General features: G+C 38.3%; 1 protein-coding gene across 4 annotated transcripts in view; it reads left to right on the top strand.

The window, feature by feature from the left end:
- The window catches only part of ATAD2B (ATPase family AAA domain containing 2B), a 178561-nt gene that overhangs the window by 129151 nt on the left and 30927 nt on the right, over nucleotides 1-18483 (top strand). For 3 of the 4 annotated variants that reach the window (XM_045978996.1, XM_045978995.1, XM_045978994.1), the window contains exons 23-27: nucleotides 4841-4963; nucleotides 8003-8140; nucleotides 11751-12434; nucleotides 16309-16436; nucleotides 16764-16892. In XM_045978996.1, coding sequence (XP_045834952.1) covers nucleotides 4841-4963; nucleotides 8003-8140; nucleotides 11751-12434; nucleotides 16309-16436; nucleotides 16764-16892 — 1202 coding nt within the window. Of the gene's footprint in view, nucleotides 1-4840; nucleotides 4964-8002; nucleotides 8141-11750; nucleotides 12435-16308; nucleotides 16437-16763; nucleotides 16893-18483 lie in introns of those variants that run through there. The other variant, XM_045978997.1, reaches the window with a different exon arrangement.

Raw genomic sequence — 18483 nt, 5'->3', positions numbered from 1 at the left:
TGGTTTGGTTCTCAAAGAATATTTGAAAGTTATCAGGAAACTTCTGATTTTATCTATGATGGGGTAAAAGAAACTGAATTTTCCCTCCTACCTGAAAAAGTGAAAGAAACTGAACAAAATGTGTGAAAAAACAATTTTGAAGTCATTGGATGTCAGGAAATGAAGGATAGTGTTCCCCAAAAGATGAGAAACAAATAAGTTGAGCACTGTAGTTGCTTGGAGAATTTCTGGACTGTGGTACAGGAAGGAAGAGCCCAGGCAGGACCTGGAAGTCTGCCTGAATTACAGAGACAGAGCTGGGAATGTAAGGAGGTCAAAGTCGGTGGAGTTCTCAGGGCAGAAAGAAAGCTGCACAGAGAGCACTCTGGAGATCTGCAGAAGATCCTCCTCCTGTCTTGAGCTGAACACTGGTGTATACATGGGAGGAAACTGAGACCAGAGAAAAGAAATACTCCTTGAACTCAAGGAGGGCTGGCAGTAGTGCAGCAAATAGGGTGAATAAACCAACAAGGAGATAAAATGGGATCAAATATAAGTACACATCCAAAAGAGGTAAGAGAAAGAAGGAGAAGGGAACAAAGAGCAAATGGAACAAGTGGAAAATAAATAGCAACCTTACAAATAATCACATAAATTACAGTGAAAGTAAACGGTCTATTTTGGCATAGTCTCAATAGCTTAATTTTGCTTTTGTTTCCCTTCCCTGAGGAGATTTATCTAGAAAAATGTTGCTAAGGCTAATGTCTGGGAAATTACTGTCTGTGTTCTCTTCTAGGAATTTTATGCTTTCAGGTCTCATACTTAAGTCTTTAATGCATTTTGAGTTTATTTTTGTGTATGATGTAAGAAAGTGGTCCAGTTTCATTTTTGTGCATGTGGCTGTCCAGTTTTCCCAACACCATTTGTTGAAGAGGCTGTCTTTTCCCCATGTATATTCTAGTCACTTTTGTCATAGATGAATTGCCCATGTAAGCATGGGTGTATTTCTGAGTTTTCTATTCTGTTCTGTTGATCTGTGTGTCTGTTTTTGTACCAGTACCACACTGTTTCGATTCTTACAGCTTTGTAGTACATCTTGAAATCTGAAAATGTGTACCTCCAGTTTTGTTTTCCTTTCTCAAAGATTGCTTTGGCTACTTGGGGTTTTTTGTGTTTCAGTATGCATTTTAGTATTTGTTCTTGTTTTGTGAAAAATGTTGTTGGCATTTTGATAGGAATTGCATTGAATCTGCGGATTGCTTTGAGTAGCGTGAACATTTTAACAATAATTTGTTCAGTCCATGAACGTGTAGTATTTTTCCATCTGTTTGTATCACTTTCAGTTTCTTTCTTCAGTGTTTTATAGTTTCCAGAGTACAGGTCTTTCACTTCTTTGGTTAAGTTTATTCCTAGGTGTTTTATTCTTTTTGGTGTGATCAAAATGTATACTTTAAATGTATGGAGTTTAATATCTCTAATATATCCTTTTTGTTTTTAAGACTTAGGGAAGAACAGAATGTTAAATAAATTCAGATTATACAGTTGTGGTTTTTTTGGTCATAGATTCTTGAGACCTATATTCATTTATCTTCATATTTTTATGATATCTCCTTTGGATATTTATTTTTTACACATATCAAAATAAACTCTTTAATTTCTGACATTTTTCCTCCTTCCCTCTCAATTTTTTCTCTAATTTTTTGCATCTTTGTAAGTATTACTTCCATTTTCCCATTTTCCCATTTTTCATGCAAGGAGCTAGGAGTTATCCTTGATCCATACCTCACCCTGCACTTCATCAAGTTGCATTATTGAGAACATATTTCAAGTCTGTAATCTTCTCCTTTTCACCACCCCACCCTCACCCCCACCCCCACCCTCATTCAGTTTGCTCTCCTCTTGAACTAAAAAAAAGAGCCTTCTGATTATCTTTCCTGTTTTTATTCTTGACCCCTTCAATACAGTTCCCAGGTAATGGCTAGAGATGATCTTCTTTTTTTAAAAAGGTTTTGTTTATTTATTTATTTATTTGAGAGAGAAAGAATGAGCACGTGCAGGCACCTGAGCAGGGGTGAATCAGAGGGAGAGGGACAAGCAGACTCGGTGCTGATGTGGGGCTTGATCCCACGACCCTGAGATTATGACCTGAGCCAAAGTCAAGACGTGGTTGATTAACTGACCGAGCTTCCCAGGTGCCCCTAGAGATGAGCTTTTGAAGATCTTCATTTAAATCATGTTACTTCCCTGTTCTGATCTTTTTAGTGACTTCTCATTGCTCTTAGATAAAGTCTCAGTCCTTTAAATAGTCAGATTCCCATTTGTCTCTTGTTGTACTTTTTTTTTTTTAATTTTTAGAAGATTTTACTTATTTATTTGACAGAGAGAGAGAGAGAGGGAACGCAAGCAGGGGGAAGTGGGAGAGGGAGAAACAGGCTTCCTGCTGAGCAGGGAGCCCGATGTAGGGCTTGATCCCAGGGCCCTGGGATCATGACCTGAGCCGAAGGCAGACACTTTAACAACTGAGCCACCCAGGTGCCCCTCTTTTTTATTTTTTTAAATTAAGGTTTTGTTTATTTATTTGAGAGAGGGAGGGACAGATAGAGCAAGCACAAAGGGGGTGAGGGGCAGAGGGAGAAGCAGACTCCCTGCTGAACAGGGAGCCTGTTCAGTGAAGGCAGACACTTAACCAACTGAGCCAACCAGGCACCCTATTTATTTGTATTCTAACCACAGAGGCTGCCTTTTAGTTTTTTGAAATCTCTTAAGATCTTTTTACTCCAGAACTTTCTCCCATGGTATTTTCTGAACCTACGCTAATTTCCCCCCTACTCTTCAGGTGGCTTCCAGTGCATGCTTTCAGTCTCAGTTTAACCCACTTTTTTTTTTTTTTTTTTTTAAAGATTTTATTTATTTGATAGAAATCTCAGGTAGGTGGAGAGGCAGGCAGAGAGAGAGAGAGAGAGAGAGAGAGAGGAGGAAGCAGGCTCCCCATTGAGCAGGGAGCCCGATGTGGGGCTCGATCCCAGGACTCTGGGATCACGACCTGAGCCGAAGGCAGAGGCTTTAACCCACTGAGCCACCCAGGCGCCCCATCAGTCTCAGTTTAAATTCCACTTCTTCAGAGAGGCCTTTCCTTGCTTGTCCAATTCAGATTTACCCCCACACCAAATACCATGTCGGCTTTCCTTATAGCCATTACTCAAGGTTTTGGGGGATGTGGAAAGGGTGAGGGAAATGTTTATATGTGTGTATGAGAGATTATTTGATTGACATCTCTGTCCTATACTAATATGAAAATTTTCTTCAAAGTGGGGACCTCTCTTGTTCATTACCATGTAGCTATTACCTGACTCAGGTTCTGGTACAGTTGCCATTATTTATTGAATGAATGTTTAGAGAAATGTGTTGGAAGAAAATATACCAGTGTTGCCTTTTGAGTGTTACGTATTTTTGTAAGATTTCCACCATGAACTGTTATGGCTTTCTCATAAAAGCAGTTATAAATGAAATGTCCATCTATACTTTTTGCCTTTACTAGGGTTGAAAAGCAGATGTTATTTTGAGACTTGGGGTTTTAGTTCTTGACACTTTGTAAAATAAGTGACCTTGATATATTTACTTGATTTTTATATTTTTATTTTTAAAAAAGATTTTATTTATTTATTTATTTTAGAGGAGTCGGGCGGGTGGGGAGTAGAGGGAGAGGGACAAGCAGACTCCTGGCTGAGTGCGAGCCTGACACGGGGATGAAATTGAGAGTTGGATGCTTACTCGATTGAGCCACCCAGGCACCCCTTTCCTTTTCGTATTTCAGAGCTGCATAGCTCTCAGAAGTCCTTTTTATGTTGTACTGTTCATGAATGGGGGTTTCCGGATTACTGTAAACCAGAGACTCAGTGCAAGTGCCAGCTATAGTTTACCTAGCCAGGTAGACAGGTGTGTGTATTTCCCTCCTTGATTTACCTGTGATTTTTATACTGTCTTGCAGTCTTCAGCTTAGAGTGTCTTGCTGTATTTTTTTGTTTCTGTTACGGTTTTTTAATAGGTCACTGTTACTTAGGGTGTATTATCTTCTTCACAGTTTTGACCAGTTTTCACTTACAGAGAAAATTATGTTAAGATTCTCTGATCCTCAGTATTTATCTGTGGCCACTCTGGTGCTGGGCATATGGTGAATGTCCTCTGAATCTCTTAACATTTTTTATTGAAAATCATACATTTTCGTTTTTTAAAAATATAAAATAAAGCTCTGTATCTTTGAGATAATGAGTTGTTAAATAGGCCTTGTACAATTGACCCTGAACAACACAGGTTTGAATTACATAGGTCCACTTACACATGGATTTTTTTTTTCTGGTAAATTCAATACAGTACTATAAATATATTTTATGATTTTCTTAACATTTTCATTTCTCTAGCTGTATTATAAGAATATAGTATATGATACATTTAATATACAAAATATGTGTTAATAGATTATTTTTGTCACCGTAAGACTTCTGGTCAGCATTAGGCTATTACTAGTAAATTTTGGGGCGAGTCAAAAGTTATGGGTTTTTGACTATGTGGGGATTTGGCACCTCTGATCCCCTGTGTTGTGCAAGGGTCACCTGGACTTTGAAGTTCTAAAAAATACAGTGTTTCAGAGAATTATCAAGGTGACTAAGTGGCATATTATATTTATATTTTATATTTATATTTATATTTATACTCATCATTTAAATGAGCTTGTTTCTCATCTGGAAATGCTTTTTACAGTTTTATTTAAATGTTTGTATTCTTTACTTTCTCTTTTTAAGATGCCCTTTGTTTATGTTATTTCATTTATCTATATAGTAAACTATACCAACTTTTTTAACAGATAAAATAATTAGGCACAGGGCTTGTACCCTGAAGGACACTGCACATGCCATCATTGCAGCAGAATTGGATCCAGAATTTAATAAACTCTGTGAAGAAATTAAGGAAGCAAGAATAAAAAGAGGTGAGTTATGGAAATGAGCTTGCTCCTGAAGACCAAGAAATCACTGAGTGTTATGAAACACTCTTTAGGGTTGCTGGCATTATGAAAATAATCTCCTTTGAGGCATAGACTTTATATATTCCTGATACTAATGTGCCATGCAAATTCTCAAAGGTATTTTCAAATTTTACTTTCTGTGACAGTTTTAGGAAGTACAGCAGTGCAAATTACAGAAAGTTCTTTTCAGTGAAAATTTTTTTTTGGAGGAGTAGATCTGTTAATTATCGATTCTTATTCTTTTTTTTTTTTTTAAGATTTTATTCATTTATTTGACAGACAGAGATCACAAGTAGGGAGAGAGGCAGGCAGAGAGAGAGAGGAAGGGAAGCAGGCTCCCTGCTGAGCAGAGCGCCCGATGTGGGGACTCGATCCCAGGACCCCGAGATCATGACCTGAGTCAAAGGCAGAGGCTTAACCCACTGAGCCACCCAGGCGCCCCTCGATTCTTATTCTTAAAGGATTTATAGGCTTTCATATCTGTAGAGGGTTTACTTTTTTAAAGTTTTTAGGAATACAGTTTTTGTTTTCCCTATTGGCATTTATATGTAGTTTTATTAATATAAAATTAACAGATTTAGCAAATATGGTTTGTTCATTCAGTGTATAAGCTTGTTCTTAAGGAACTCACTTAGTAGGAGACAGAATTATAAAACAAATCAAGTACAGTTGAGATGTATGAGTTGGTCAAACATGTTTATAACACAGAGGAGAAACCTCCTTTTAGGGATCCCAGCATTTTGTCTAGAGTTTGGGGAATGAATAAAGGAGTGTTATTTCTAGTGGAGCTGAAGAAGGGAGGCAGTGACAGAGGAGGAGGAGGTATTTGTAAGCACACATTTAATAGCCTGTGTAAAGGCATAGAGATATGAAGTAACATGGTATATTTGAAGAACTACAAACTGGTATTGATGAGCTTTATGGAATGGTGGGAAATAAAGGCGAGCAGAGTCCAGGACGCTGAAACTAAGAAGCTTTTTTCCTACTTTGTTAGGCCTTCCCTGGTCACCTAATCTAATATAGGCCCTGGTCACCGTAGCACATGGCATTTTGTCCCTTTTTTTTGGTCTCTCTTCCTTATTTGGAATATAAGTATTATGAATGGCTTATTCGTAGCTCTACTGCAGTCCTTAGAACTGTCCTATAAATATTTGAATGAATCGATGCCAGTGCTGAGGAGCTTAAGACTTTATCCTGTAGGTCAGTATTTTTCAAAGTGTGTGTGCCTAATACCCACATCAGCTTATTAGACTTAGCAAATTAGATTCTCTGAGAGTAGTAAGACTGAGAAATCTGTACTTTAACGAACTATTCAAGTGGTTTTTTTTTTTTTTTTGGTACACTAAAGTTTGAGAACCATTGCCATAGTCAGTATGAGTCACTGAAATATTTTAAACTGTGAAATGAATTGGTAAATTACGTTGGCAGCAGGAAATAGCAAGGTCTCAATACGTCAGGATAGGAGGATGAGAGACTAGTCAAAAAACTGTTGGAGCCAGTTTGGAAAACAGTTTGGCAGTTTCTAAAAAATTAAGTATAACATTTACTGTACGACCCATGATTCTACTCCTGGAAACAGCCCAAGAGAAATGAAAACATATGCGCTTATAAAGACTATTCACAGCAACTAAAAACTGGAAACAATGCAAATGTCCATCAACTGGTGAATGGGTAAGCAAAATGGTATATCATAAAATGGCATACTGCTCAGCCATAAAAAGGAACAAATTATTGATACATGGTACAACATAGATGAACCTCAGGAGCATTACCTAAAGTGAAAGAATTCACTCACAAAAGACCACCTGTTTTGTGATTCCGTTTGTATGAAACATTCACAAAAGACAAATCTGTGGAGACAAAACGTAGATTCGTGATAGCCTGGGGTAGTTACCTAAAATTGGGTTGCTGTGGTGATTGCATAGCTCTGTAACTCTACTAAAAATCATTTAATTGTATGCTTAAAATGAGTGATTTTTTGTTGTTGTTATGTAAGTTGTACCTCATTAAAGCTTTTGGGGGGAAAAAGCTTTTGGAGTTGTGCAGAGTTTTAATTATTATGAAGTGGGAATGGTATAGGATCAATGTAAATTGGGGCATGGGAGGAGGCCATTGTGAAGGGAAGGAAGAGTCAAAATTGGCTACTTACATGACTGATTTAATACTTAGTAGATGCTAATACTATCAGTAGAGGTAGGGAATATCTCTGTAGAGATAGGGATGAACAGGGTTTTTTTTTTTGTTGTTGTTGGGGAAAGATAAACTAGTTAGCTTTAATTTGACCCATCTTTATGATACCCAATTGGAGATACCAAATAGGCAGTTGGATATAGGGATCAGAAGCTCAAGAGATGCTTGGGCTAAACATGTAGAGTTAGGAATTACTATGTAATGATGATAGAAGCCGAAGGCATGAATGATACTTTATGTTAGAAGGTATAGATCAGAGTGAGAAGAAAAGGGAATCCAGAGACAACCCTGAGAAAGATCAATATTTAATGACCATACAGAAGAAACAAGTGTAGTGAAGGAAATTGAGATGGAGTGGTTACTCTTAGGAAGATCAGTGTAGGAAAACCAAACTTAACTGCGGTGTGGTTTGACAGGCGCCTACTATCAGATGAAAACAGTTCAAGTGAATGGGGTTTAATGACCCAACAAACACTTATACATTCTAAGATGGCAGAAATAGTAACTTAGACAAAATATTGTCATTGTTTTACAGTCATAAGACTGTGTGGCTTTGCAAATTAAGCTGAGTAAACATAGGGTTCCTTTGGGGATTAAGTGTTCTGCATGGCCTGCTGGGTTATTTCTTTTTGATTTTGTATCTAGTTTCTTTCTCATCTTTAAACAAAAGAGTACTGTTTCCATCTGAATTACAAACTGTCCAGGTGTAATTAATGACTAAAACTTAGTTCTTTATTTCAGACTTTTTTTAAACCATGTTGGTTTATGTAGCTGGGAATATTTAAATAGGTGTTGCTTATCTCTTGCCTGCAGGCTTATCGGTAACAGCAGAACAAGTAAATCCTCATGGCACTGGAGCTCGGAAGACTGAAACTAGAGTGGAAGAGGCATTTCGGCACAAACAAAGAAATCCATTGGATGTCTGGCACAACTCTGCAAATAAATGTGCATGTGAGTGTTTGAGACCATGTTATCCAGTAGTGGGAAGAGCTGAGAAGGATGCAGATTTGTTAGGAGTTGGGGACACAGACTAGGTGCTGCTGTGTTCTCACAGGCCTTCTCATCTTTTTTCTGCCCAGAGGTGAAGAAGTTGTACGGCGGGATAGAAGTATACTTCTCTAACTGTAGGGAAAGAGGGTCTGATTCAGGAGATACTTCTTTTTCTTTTCTTTTTTTTTTTTTTTTTAAGGTTTTATTTATTTATTTGACAGAGAGAGACAGAGAGGGAACACAAACAGGGGGAATTGGACAGGGAGAAGCAGACTTTCTGCTGAGCAGGGAGCCCGATGTGGGGCTTGATCCGAGGACCCTGGGATCATGACCTGAGCTGAAGGTAGATGCTTAACAACTGAGCTAACCCAGACGCTCCTCTGTATAGCCTTTTAAAAAATTCATTCATTCATTCATTCATTAATTGTACAGCCTTTTTAATCTAGTTTTGTTTAAGTGAGATGTATTTAGAAAGGGAAAAATTCATTGTTCTAGGTTTTTGTCACTTGTGCTCATTCATGCTGATTTATAAGATCTCTGAAAGACAAATGTTAAAGAACACAGAATTTTCCTAATATACTCCATATGTTTGCTGAAGATAGCCACCCTTGGAAGATATTTGCTGTTCTGGTATAAAGGTGGTCATACTGTTGAAACTCTCAGTAAAGCCGGCTGTAATATGTTCGTTCACCAATGGCATTGCATTTGAATGAATGAATCAGATTCTTTTTTTTTTTTTTTTTAAGCTCTTTTCTCTGTGGTATTTGGCATTCACATGTGAGAAAATTTGAAGGACTTAGTGGTACATTTGGTTCCATGAAATTGATTAAAGCTATTTGGTTAGTTGTGTCTTGGATCGTGATCATGACCTGGATTATGTAATGTAGCACTCTAATTTTAAACCTTGAAATCCTGTATATTCTCTGTACCTGATAGAAATATTTACTAAAACCCATTGAAAATTAGCTTTAAGCAGTTTAAGTTCCTTTAAACATTTAAATGTTATTTTAATCTACAAATGTGAGTTTAGTTTTCTCTTACCAGTAGATGGCATATGTGACTCATCATTTGCCTGTTTCACATTAATTTACTTGAGTTATAAATCTAAATATCCTTAAGATAGTGTTGCTTTCCTAAGGTTTTAGTTTTGGAAATAAGCTCAGAGAGGCTTTAAAAATTGACTCTAAATATTGTGTCCCCATATTGGTTTTTCAGACAATGTGCTCCTGTAAAAGGAAGTAGTATATGAAAGATTAGTTCCATAAATGGATACTACTACCACATGTCAGGTGCTGTAGAGATACAACAGTGCTTAACACCAAAATCCCCATCTCAGGGAGCTTGTATGATTAATTTCTCTTATTTTACCAAAATCATACCCACCGTTAGAAATAATTATATAAGGAGGGGAAAAATATCTCTAATTTGACCTTCTCCCAAATGAGAACATTTTCTTTGTTCTTAGCTGGGATGAAAGTGTTAGGAATAAACTTGCTTTGGTAGGCTTTCTAAGCCTTTACTTAGTGCCCACAGATCAAGTCATTGAGCTGGCTCTTGATTGAACAGAGTTTAGCTGCTTCTTGCTGTAGAATTAAATGGCTTAATGAGGAAAGAAGGGGGAACTGTTTATGATTTGGTTGTGTTGCTGGAGAATAAGTGAGGTCACAATGTTTGGAGTGATTGTCAATAAAAACCTAGCAGCTCCACCTTTTAGAGAAAGAGCAGGCTGAATTTTTTTTCACTTTTAATGTGGACTGGATTAGATTTTCATATAGTTAATGGAATACTTACAAATGCCCATCATTTTAGCTTTTATATACAGCTTTTAACGGTAAACTAGTAACAAATTTCTTCTCCAATTACCCTGTAAGTATAAATTATGAAAATAGAAATTAGTAGGGGAAATAGGAATAGGAGAGATGATTCTAATGATTTGGTTTTGAAGGCAAAATATATTTTGAACCAAGTCACAAAATAACTTGAATTTGGGAAATGATTTCAGAAACCTTTCATAGATTTATTCTTAGATAAGGAAAAAAAGTAATATTTATGACAATATTTGTCAATTTCCTGTGAATACCTGGATGTCTTTACAGAGACTCAGTAAGGATTAAAGTTGAAAGGATGAAAAATTTGTAAACACATATATGGGGAATTAAAGATTCCTGGGCCCATTGTTACTGGAAGTACTCATAAAGCTCATGACGGTTTCTGGCATCTGGAGATAAATGTAGTCTTTTTTTTTTTTTTAATTTTTAAAATTAGTATATAATGTACTATTTGTTTCAGGGGTACAGGTGTATGATTCATCAGTCTTACACAATTCATAGCACGCTCCATAGCACATACCCTCCCCAATGTCTGAGATGAATATAGTCTTTACAACTTCTGTAGGTCTTCCTTTTTACATCACTGACATTTTCAGTGGTTGTTAATGTTGCTGCTGCCTTGATAGCGGAGGGCTTAACTTTTTTCCATATTTTCTTTTCTTTTAAATATTTTGTTTATTTGAAGGAGAGCAGAGGGAAGAGCAGAGGGAGAGGTACAAGCAGACCCCATGTTGAGCGTAGAGCACAACATGGGGCTCGATCTCAGGACCCTGAGATCATAACCTGAGCCAAAATCAAGAGTTGGACACTTTACTGACTGAGACACCCAGGCACCCCACTTTTTACATATTTTCAAATAACAACTGTGTAACCAGTTGATCTTGCTTGGTGAACCATTTATAGCAGAGGAGGCTAATGGTTGTCTAACCAAATTGTCTGTAAACTTTGTAGGGTTTCTGTCTACTACTGTACTTTCTGTGGGTGATTCCTTCTCTGGAAGGAGAGGCAGTGGATAGTTATTTGTGGGACATCTGTAACAGTTTTGTCTTGATATAGTGGATCATGTGTTCATTTTCTTCCATGGTTTAGGAGCTTTGGGGTGATTTTGCTGGCAAAGCACTCATTTTCTTGGTGGAAATCTGGGGCTGTGGCCCTCAGTTTTCTAGGTAGCCTGATAATGTAGTTCGTCATTCCGTACGTATTATATGCTTGGCCCCTGGCTGTTAGGAATTAGGAACAGCTGTAGAGTCGAGTCTAGGATAATAGAAAAAAAATTAATGTTGGGTAAATTATACTCAGTTAAAAAAAAAAAGTTTTATCCTTCAGAGGTCAACACTGACTTCATATTCATTCTCCTTATAGGTTGTGAAGATTAGTCAGCTTGAATTTCAAGAGCTAAATAGTGGGGCGCCTAAGTGGCTCAGTGGATTAAGCCTCTACCTTCAGCTCAGGTCATGGTCTCAGGGTCCTGGGGTCAAGCCCCGCATCACGCTCTCTGCTCAGTGGGGAGCCTGCTTCCCCCTCTCTCTCTGCCTGCCTCTCTGCCTACTTGTGATCTCTATCTGTCAAATAAATAAATAAATAAATAAAATCTTTAAAAAAGAGGAAAAAAGAGCTAAGTAGTTCCTGTGTGTTAAACCAGTATGGGTTTACTTTCTTTTGGGTCTTAATATAGTGAACATTTGTAAAACAAGTGTTGCACTCCAAGTTCTATATACCTGTTTTCCTTCTCTCTGAAATAGTTCGAGTTCGAAGAAAATCGAGGCGGCGATCACAGTGGGGTAAAGGAATTATTAAGAAAAGGAAAGTCAATAATTTAAAAAAAGATGAAGAGGACACTAAATTTGCAGACTATGAGAACCATACAGAGGACAGGAAGTTGCTGGAGAATGGAGAGTTTGAGGTAAGCACTGACTGCCATGAAGAAAATGGCGAAGAGACTGGAGACCTCTCTATGACCAATGATGAATCATCATGTGACATCATGGACATGGACCAGGGGCAGAGGCTTAACAATGGAGCGGGCACGAAGGAGAACTTTGCATCTACTGAAGAGGAAAGTTCCAATGAGTCTCTGCTTGTCAACAGCAGCGGTTCTCTAAATCCAGAACAGACATCTAGGAAAGAGCCTTTCCTTAAAGGAAGCTGTCTAAATGGTGAGGCCTCCACTGACAGTTTTGAAGGAATACCAGTTCTGGAGTGTCAGAATGGCAAAGCTGAAGTAGTCTCTTTCTGTGGTAGTGGTGACAAATGTAGTTCTGAACAAAAGATTGTCCCAGAGGACCAGTCAAAAGAAAAACCAGAAACTTCGAATGAGCATCATGGAGATGATCCTGAGAAACTCGACGCCCTGGAATGTAGCAGTAATGAGAAGTTAGAACCCAGCCCCGAAGTGGAGGTTAAAGATGCGGAACTGGATAAAGAAGGTAGAGCGAATATTTTTTTTAAAAATTGAAGTTTTAAATTCCAGAGTTAACTAATGGCATATTTTGTTTGGTCCCCAGTAGCACTAGTTGATAAGCAGTTACACCCCTCTAAGAATCCGTTAAAGTTTCATCTTTTTCCCCAGGAAAGTGGGCATATTCATGCCTAGTAAATTTTGGTGGGAACTTCAGAGGGTTATGGTCTAGAATGCATCACTTTCCTGACTGCTTACTCTTTTGCCTCCCACCTGATTATTATCCCTATCCAAATGGATTTATGGATAAAGGCTGAGTAAGCCCACAGGTGTTAAGAAGATGGAATTCTAATAAGAATGATTGGGGTGGGGTAGGCTTGGCTGAGAAGAGTTGGATACTAGACACTGTATGGTATCCTATGCTCATATACACTCAAGTTAAATTACCACTCCTGTTTATTATTTTCATGTGGCTTTGAGCTGGTAACTTAGGCTCTCCAGTCTTTTTTTTCATCTTCTAAATTAAACTTCAGAGTGGTGTCACTGTAGGGATTAAATAAGTCATGTATATTAATCGCCTCTTTCTGTGCCTGGCACATACCAAGCTGTATTCATTCCAGGCATTCACTGTTAGTTGAGTCTAAGGGATGCTGAGTCTGAGGCTCCATTGTTTTGTAAAGCCCGTGGTATAGGAAGCACTAGAACCTGTGCTGTCAGATCTGCCTTGTTCTTGCAGACGCAGAGCACCCTGCTAGCTCCCGCCTTCCTGTGGCTATGTGATTCCTCTAAGCAGCAGCAGAACAGGGGGCCTGGGAATTTCTAGCTCTGCTTTGTTTACCATTCTTTAACCCATAGTGGGATGGGGTAAATTAGAATCTAGCTTTAGCTTGGGGTCAGGGCTATGTGGGAATAGTTTTTTGCTCCAACTTTTTTTTTTTTTTTTTTTTTTTTAATTTATCTGAGAGAGAGCATGAGAAAGGGGAGCGCCAGAGGGAGAAGCAGACTCCCTGCGGAGCAGGGATCCTGATGTGTGGGACTCGATCCCAGGACTCCAGGATCACAACCCGAGCTGAAAGCAGTTCCCCAACCAACTGAACCACCCAGGCGCCCTTTGCTCCAAGTTTTTGAGCCCTCTAGCAGAAGTAGGAAGTAGAAAGATAATTATTCAAAGTCTTAGAATTCTCTTGATGGATAAAGAAGATGTGTGTGTACTGGTCTTTTTTTAAAGATTTCATTTATTTGACAGAGTGCATAAGCAGGGGAATGGGAAAGGGAGAAGCAGGCTCCCTGCTCCAATGCCAAGGCTCAGATGCCATACCAGATGCCAAGGCTCTATCCCAGAACCCTGGGATTATGACCTGAGCTGAAGGCAGACGCTTAACCAACTGAGGCACCCATGTTCTTAAATGCTACCTGTTGAGAATTTTTCTTTCTCTTCAATATTTAATAATAGAAGGTAGTTTTAAGGGCAGTATTTATTCTGATATTTATTTATTTATTTGTGTTTATCATACAGACAGAATTTAAAACATGTTTTAAAGCTAGGGTTCAGTAACAGAGTAGGGAGAAAGGGAGAGATCTTCCTGATGAAGCACTTTGGGTATAAGGTGAGGAGTCCTTTTTAATGTTCTTTCACTATGAGATTTTTAGTATGCTTGCAAAAAAAGGTTTAAGTTAATATCATGTTCAGTTGGTTATCTAAAAACTTTATAAAGATATTTGTTGTATAAAAGCTTTACCTGAAATTTTCACTTCTGTCAAGGCAGGGTTACCTAATGCAAGTTTTCAGTCTCCTGGTTGTCCATGAATTTGGTAATGTGATACGGAAGGTCTTAACGAGAACCTTCCCCTTCCCTCCTGTGTTAGTTCTCTTATCCCCATGCCTTTAAACATTTCCCTCCAATCAATGCTTGCTATATAGATAAATAGTAAAAGAACCAATATTGCCTTGGGAAACATATACCTCCATGTAGCAGAGATATTTTATATTTCAGGGTGCCTGGGTGGCTCAGTGGTTTAGGCCGCTGCCTTCGGCTCGGGTCGTGATCTCAGGGTCCTGGGATCGAGTCCCGCGTCGGGCTCTCTGCTCGGCGGGGAGCCTGCTTCCCTCTCACTCTCTCTGCCTGCCTCTCTGCCTATTTGTGATCTCTCTCTGTCATAAATAAATAAAATCTTAAAAAAAAAAAAAATCTTTAAAAAAAAAAAAAACTATTAGCATATGTTAATTAAACTGTAAATAAAGACTTTCACTCTAGAAGCTGTCTGAAATATAAAATATCTCTGCTACATGGAGGTATATGTTTCCCAAGGCAATATTGGTTCTTTTACTATTTATCTATATAGCAAGCATTGATTGGAGGGAAATGTTTAAAGGCATGGGGATAAGAGAACTAACACAGGAGGGAAGGGGAAGGTTCTCCGTAGTGTTTATGAGGTGGGACAGGTCCTCTATAAGGTTCTGAAAGAGGGATGCCTGGGTGGCCCAGTTGGTTAAGTGTCTGCCTTCAGCTCAGGTCATGATCTCAAGGCCCTGGGATCTCGTCCCATATCTGGCTCTCTGCTGAGCAGGGAGCCTGCTTCTCCCTTTACCCTGCCAATCCCCCTGCTTGTGTGCCTGTTCACTCTCTGACAAATAAATCTTAAAAAAAAAAAAAACAAAGTTCAAACAGTTTGAGTTTGTCTTTGCGTTCCTTCCCCCTTGGCTCTTTCTTAGAGTATGCCTACCTAGGGGATCACAAGGCTTCTAGCCTGTCTGCCCTCTCTATCCCTCAGAGTACCTGGTACTGTCAAATTATGCTCAGTCAGCCACCTCCAAATTTCTGGTTTGTTTGTTTTTTTGTTTTGTTTTCTTTTTTTCAGTGTAGCTGCTCTCAGTATGATGTTGGGAGGAAAATTAGATTATGTGTAATTCACTCTGAGGTAGGAAAGACCACCAGCCCTATTACTTTAAACGGGCTTATATTTTTATGGAAAAAAAAAAAAAAGTTAGAAACCAGATAAATTTCTAATAGAAATCTGGACAGGGGGCGCCTGGGTGGCTCAGTGGGTTAAAGCCTCTGCCTTCCGCTCAGGTCATGATCCCAGGGTCCTGGGATGGAGCCCATGTCAGGCTCTCTGCTCAGTGGGGAGCCTGCTTCCTCCTCTCTCTCTGCCTGCCTCTGCCTGCTTGTGATCTCTGTCTGTCAAATTAAAAGAAAAAAATTTAAAAAACAAAAAAATCTGGACAGTGTAAAAGAGAAAATAAATTTCAGTTAGTGTTGAAGTTTTTTTTTTTGCTTTTTTTTTTTTTAAACTTGCAACAGAAATAGACCTGTAGACAGGTCGGCCTCACTTGGTATGAGTATCTGCTTTTCTGGGCTGCTTCCCCTCTTCCAATTCTGAAAGCTCTAAATTTTAAAATGATGGCTATCGTAAAAAGAGTAAAGATGATTTACAGGTTAGTGCTTAGAGGTGATGATTGCTTTTCTCTTCCTTTAAGTGGATATGTTTATTAGATGATACTATAACATAACTTGGCTTTCATAGTTGTGGTTTAATTTTGTTCAATTTGGGTTACATATTTAAAAAAATTATCATTTACAGGGATGCCTGGGTGGCTCAGTTGGTTAAGCTGCTGCCTTTGGCTCAGGTCATGATGTCAGGGTCCTGGGATCAAGTACCGCATCAGGCTCCTTGCTCGGCAGAGAGCCTGCTTCTCTCGCTGCCTCTGCCTGCCTCTCTGCCTGCTTGTGTGTACTCTCTCTCTCTGGCAAATAAATAAAATCTTTAAAAATATATATATCATTTACAGAATATACCCTTATTCCAAAAAGTTTTGTGGTGGGTAGAAAAATTTATAGTTGCTTAAACTCGATTTTTCTTAACTTTTACTTGCTGCAGTGCATTTTTTTTTTCAATTGTAGGTGCTTCTAAAGTAAAGAAATACCGTAAGTTAATTTTAGACCAGGCAAAAACAACAAGCCTGGAGCTGGTTCCAGAAGAGCCGTCTGAGCCTGTGCCACCTCTTATAGTTGATCATGAGAGATTGAAGGTAAGCTTTGCTATTCCCACTCAGTCTTAAATGAATGGAAAGAGATTTATTATGTTTGTAGGCAGTTGAGTAAAACTAGTTTTGATAATCTCTTGCTTTACCTAGGAATAAAAGTGCTTTCAGGCTTCTAGTAAAAAATGAGGTGTGTGTGTTTTGAGGGGTTTAGAGAATGGTCTTGGGAATAAACTAAGCCTTAGAATCTCCTAAATGTGTCACTGTTACACTATAGCCTATGGTGTGTATTGGCGAGCCATTTGAATACATCTGTTTCAGTGTGAAAATGAAACCAAACTTCATTTTATTCTCTTTTCTTCTAATTTTTCTTAGAAATTGCTTGATTTATTGGTAGATAAAAGCAACAATCTTGCAGTTGATCAACTTGAGAGATTATATTCTCTTCTTAGTCAATGCATCTATCGTCATCGTAAAGATTATGACAAATCACAACTTATAGAGGTAAGTGCTCAGTTCATCCTTAGAATAAACAAATATGTGCTTTTGCTTGTCCCAAAGGAAAAAAGAGGAAAACATTTTTTTAGTGTATATCTTTCACCAAGTAACTGAAGAATGTTTTGAAGATTTAAAATTAGAAGACTTGTTAAGAGTTACAGTCTGAAGAATAAATCCTTTCTGTATCATTTTGTCTCAGGACAGAAGTAATCTGGGATTCTTTGTTTATCAAAATAGCACTTCGTGGTTCTGGGTTGGCAGATACCTAGAATAGCATGTCACAATTCTCTTGTCCCTTCCTATTAGTGACATCACTGAGCATATCACTTTGGCCTACTGAATGTGGGGATGGCCTCACAGTCCTTACCACTGCTACCTAGGCAGCCACTTCTGATTAAAGGCGTGGCCTGAGCAGTGAGAGCTGTTTGCCACCCCATTAATGATTAGAAAAGAACTTAAAAGTCATCTTACTCATCAGATCTACTCTGACGAGATGGCCACATGAAGGAGTGGTTGTCCTTTTGCTTAGACACTCTAGATGTGAACCGTTCCCTTTCTTTTTAAAAAGATCTTATTTATTTGAGAGAGAGAGAGTGAGTGTGTGAATGGGTAGAGAGGAAGAAGGGGAGAATCTTAGGCAGACTCTGAGGTGAGCGCAGAGCCCAGCAAAGGGCTTGATCTCACAACCCTGAGATCGTGAGCTGAGCTGAAACCAAGAGTTGAATGCTTAACCGACTGAGCCACCCAGGTGCCCTGAACTGTTCCCTTTCTAGAGAACTCTGGGCCATAGTGAGTTCTTCCTTATATATATCAGTTTATACCTGTTTATATAATTTACATCATTAAGCCACTCTTCTGCTTTTTGAGGTCATCTGGGTAAATGTAGACCCACTAAATGGCTAAGTGACTGAGTTAGACTCCCTGTTTATTTGCCAGTTAGTTTGTTTATCTGGTGGACTGATTATTAAATACTTACTGATTGCCTGTAGTTCCAGATATTGTGCTAAATGTTTGGGCTATAAAGCCCCTGCTCTCAAGCATTTCTAGTATAAGGTTTATATATAGAGGATATGATTATTTTTCATGTTCAATAAGGAATATTGGACTTGAATCAGAGGGAGAAAACATTTAAAGGTTATTTTCTAATCACATTTTTAGGAGTTACATTTTTATGAATCTACACTGTTATTATATAATGTATAGATATAATAAGAAAGCACAAATGAGAACATAAAAACACATCATCCACATCCCACCATCTAGAGGAAACTAGTCAGTGTTAATCTTATGGGATATCGTCTATCCTTTATAAAAATGTCTAGATGTGTATAACATATGTATAAGTATGTGAATACATGCTTAAAAATTGAGATCAGATTGTATATTCTGTTTTATAATCCGAGTTTTTTCCTTATTCAGTAACAATATGATGAAACATTTTTATTGGTCTAATATGAGAACTTTTGATCAGATGATAATCCAGCCTGTTGTACAGAGATGTAGAATATAATTTCAGCTGTTTAAAGGGGGAAAGAAAAACCAAATGCCTTAGATGTGTTGGACTCTTGGCCATCTGAATGAAATGTGTAGGGTAGAG

Source organism: Meles meles, chromosome 15, assembly GCF_922984935.1.
Source record: "Meles meles chromosome 15, mMelMel3.1 paternal haplotype, whole genome shotgun sequence".
In the NCBI taxonomy this organism is placed as follows: Eukaryota; Metazoa; Chordata; class Mammalia; order Carnivora; family Mustelidae; genus Meles; species Meles meles.
This window is presented reverse-complemented; position numbering and strand designations above follow the sequence as displayed.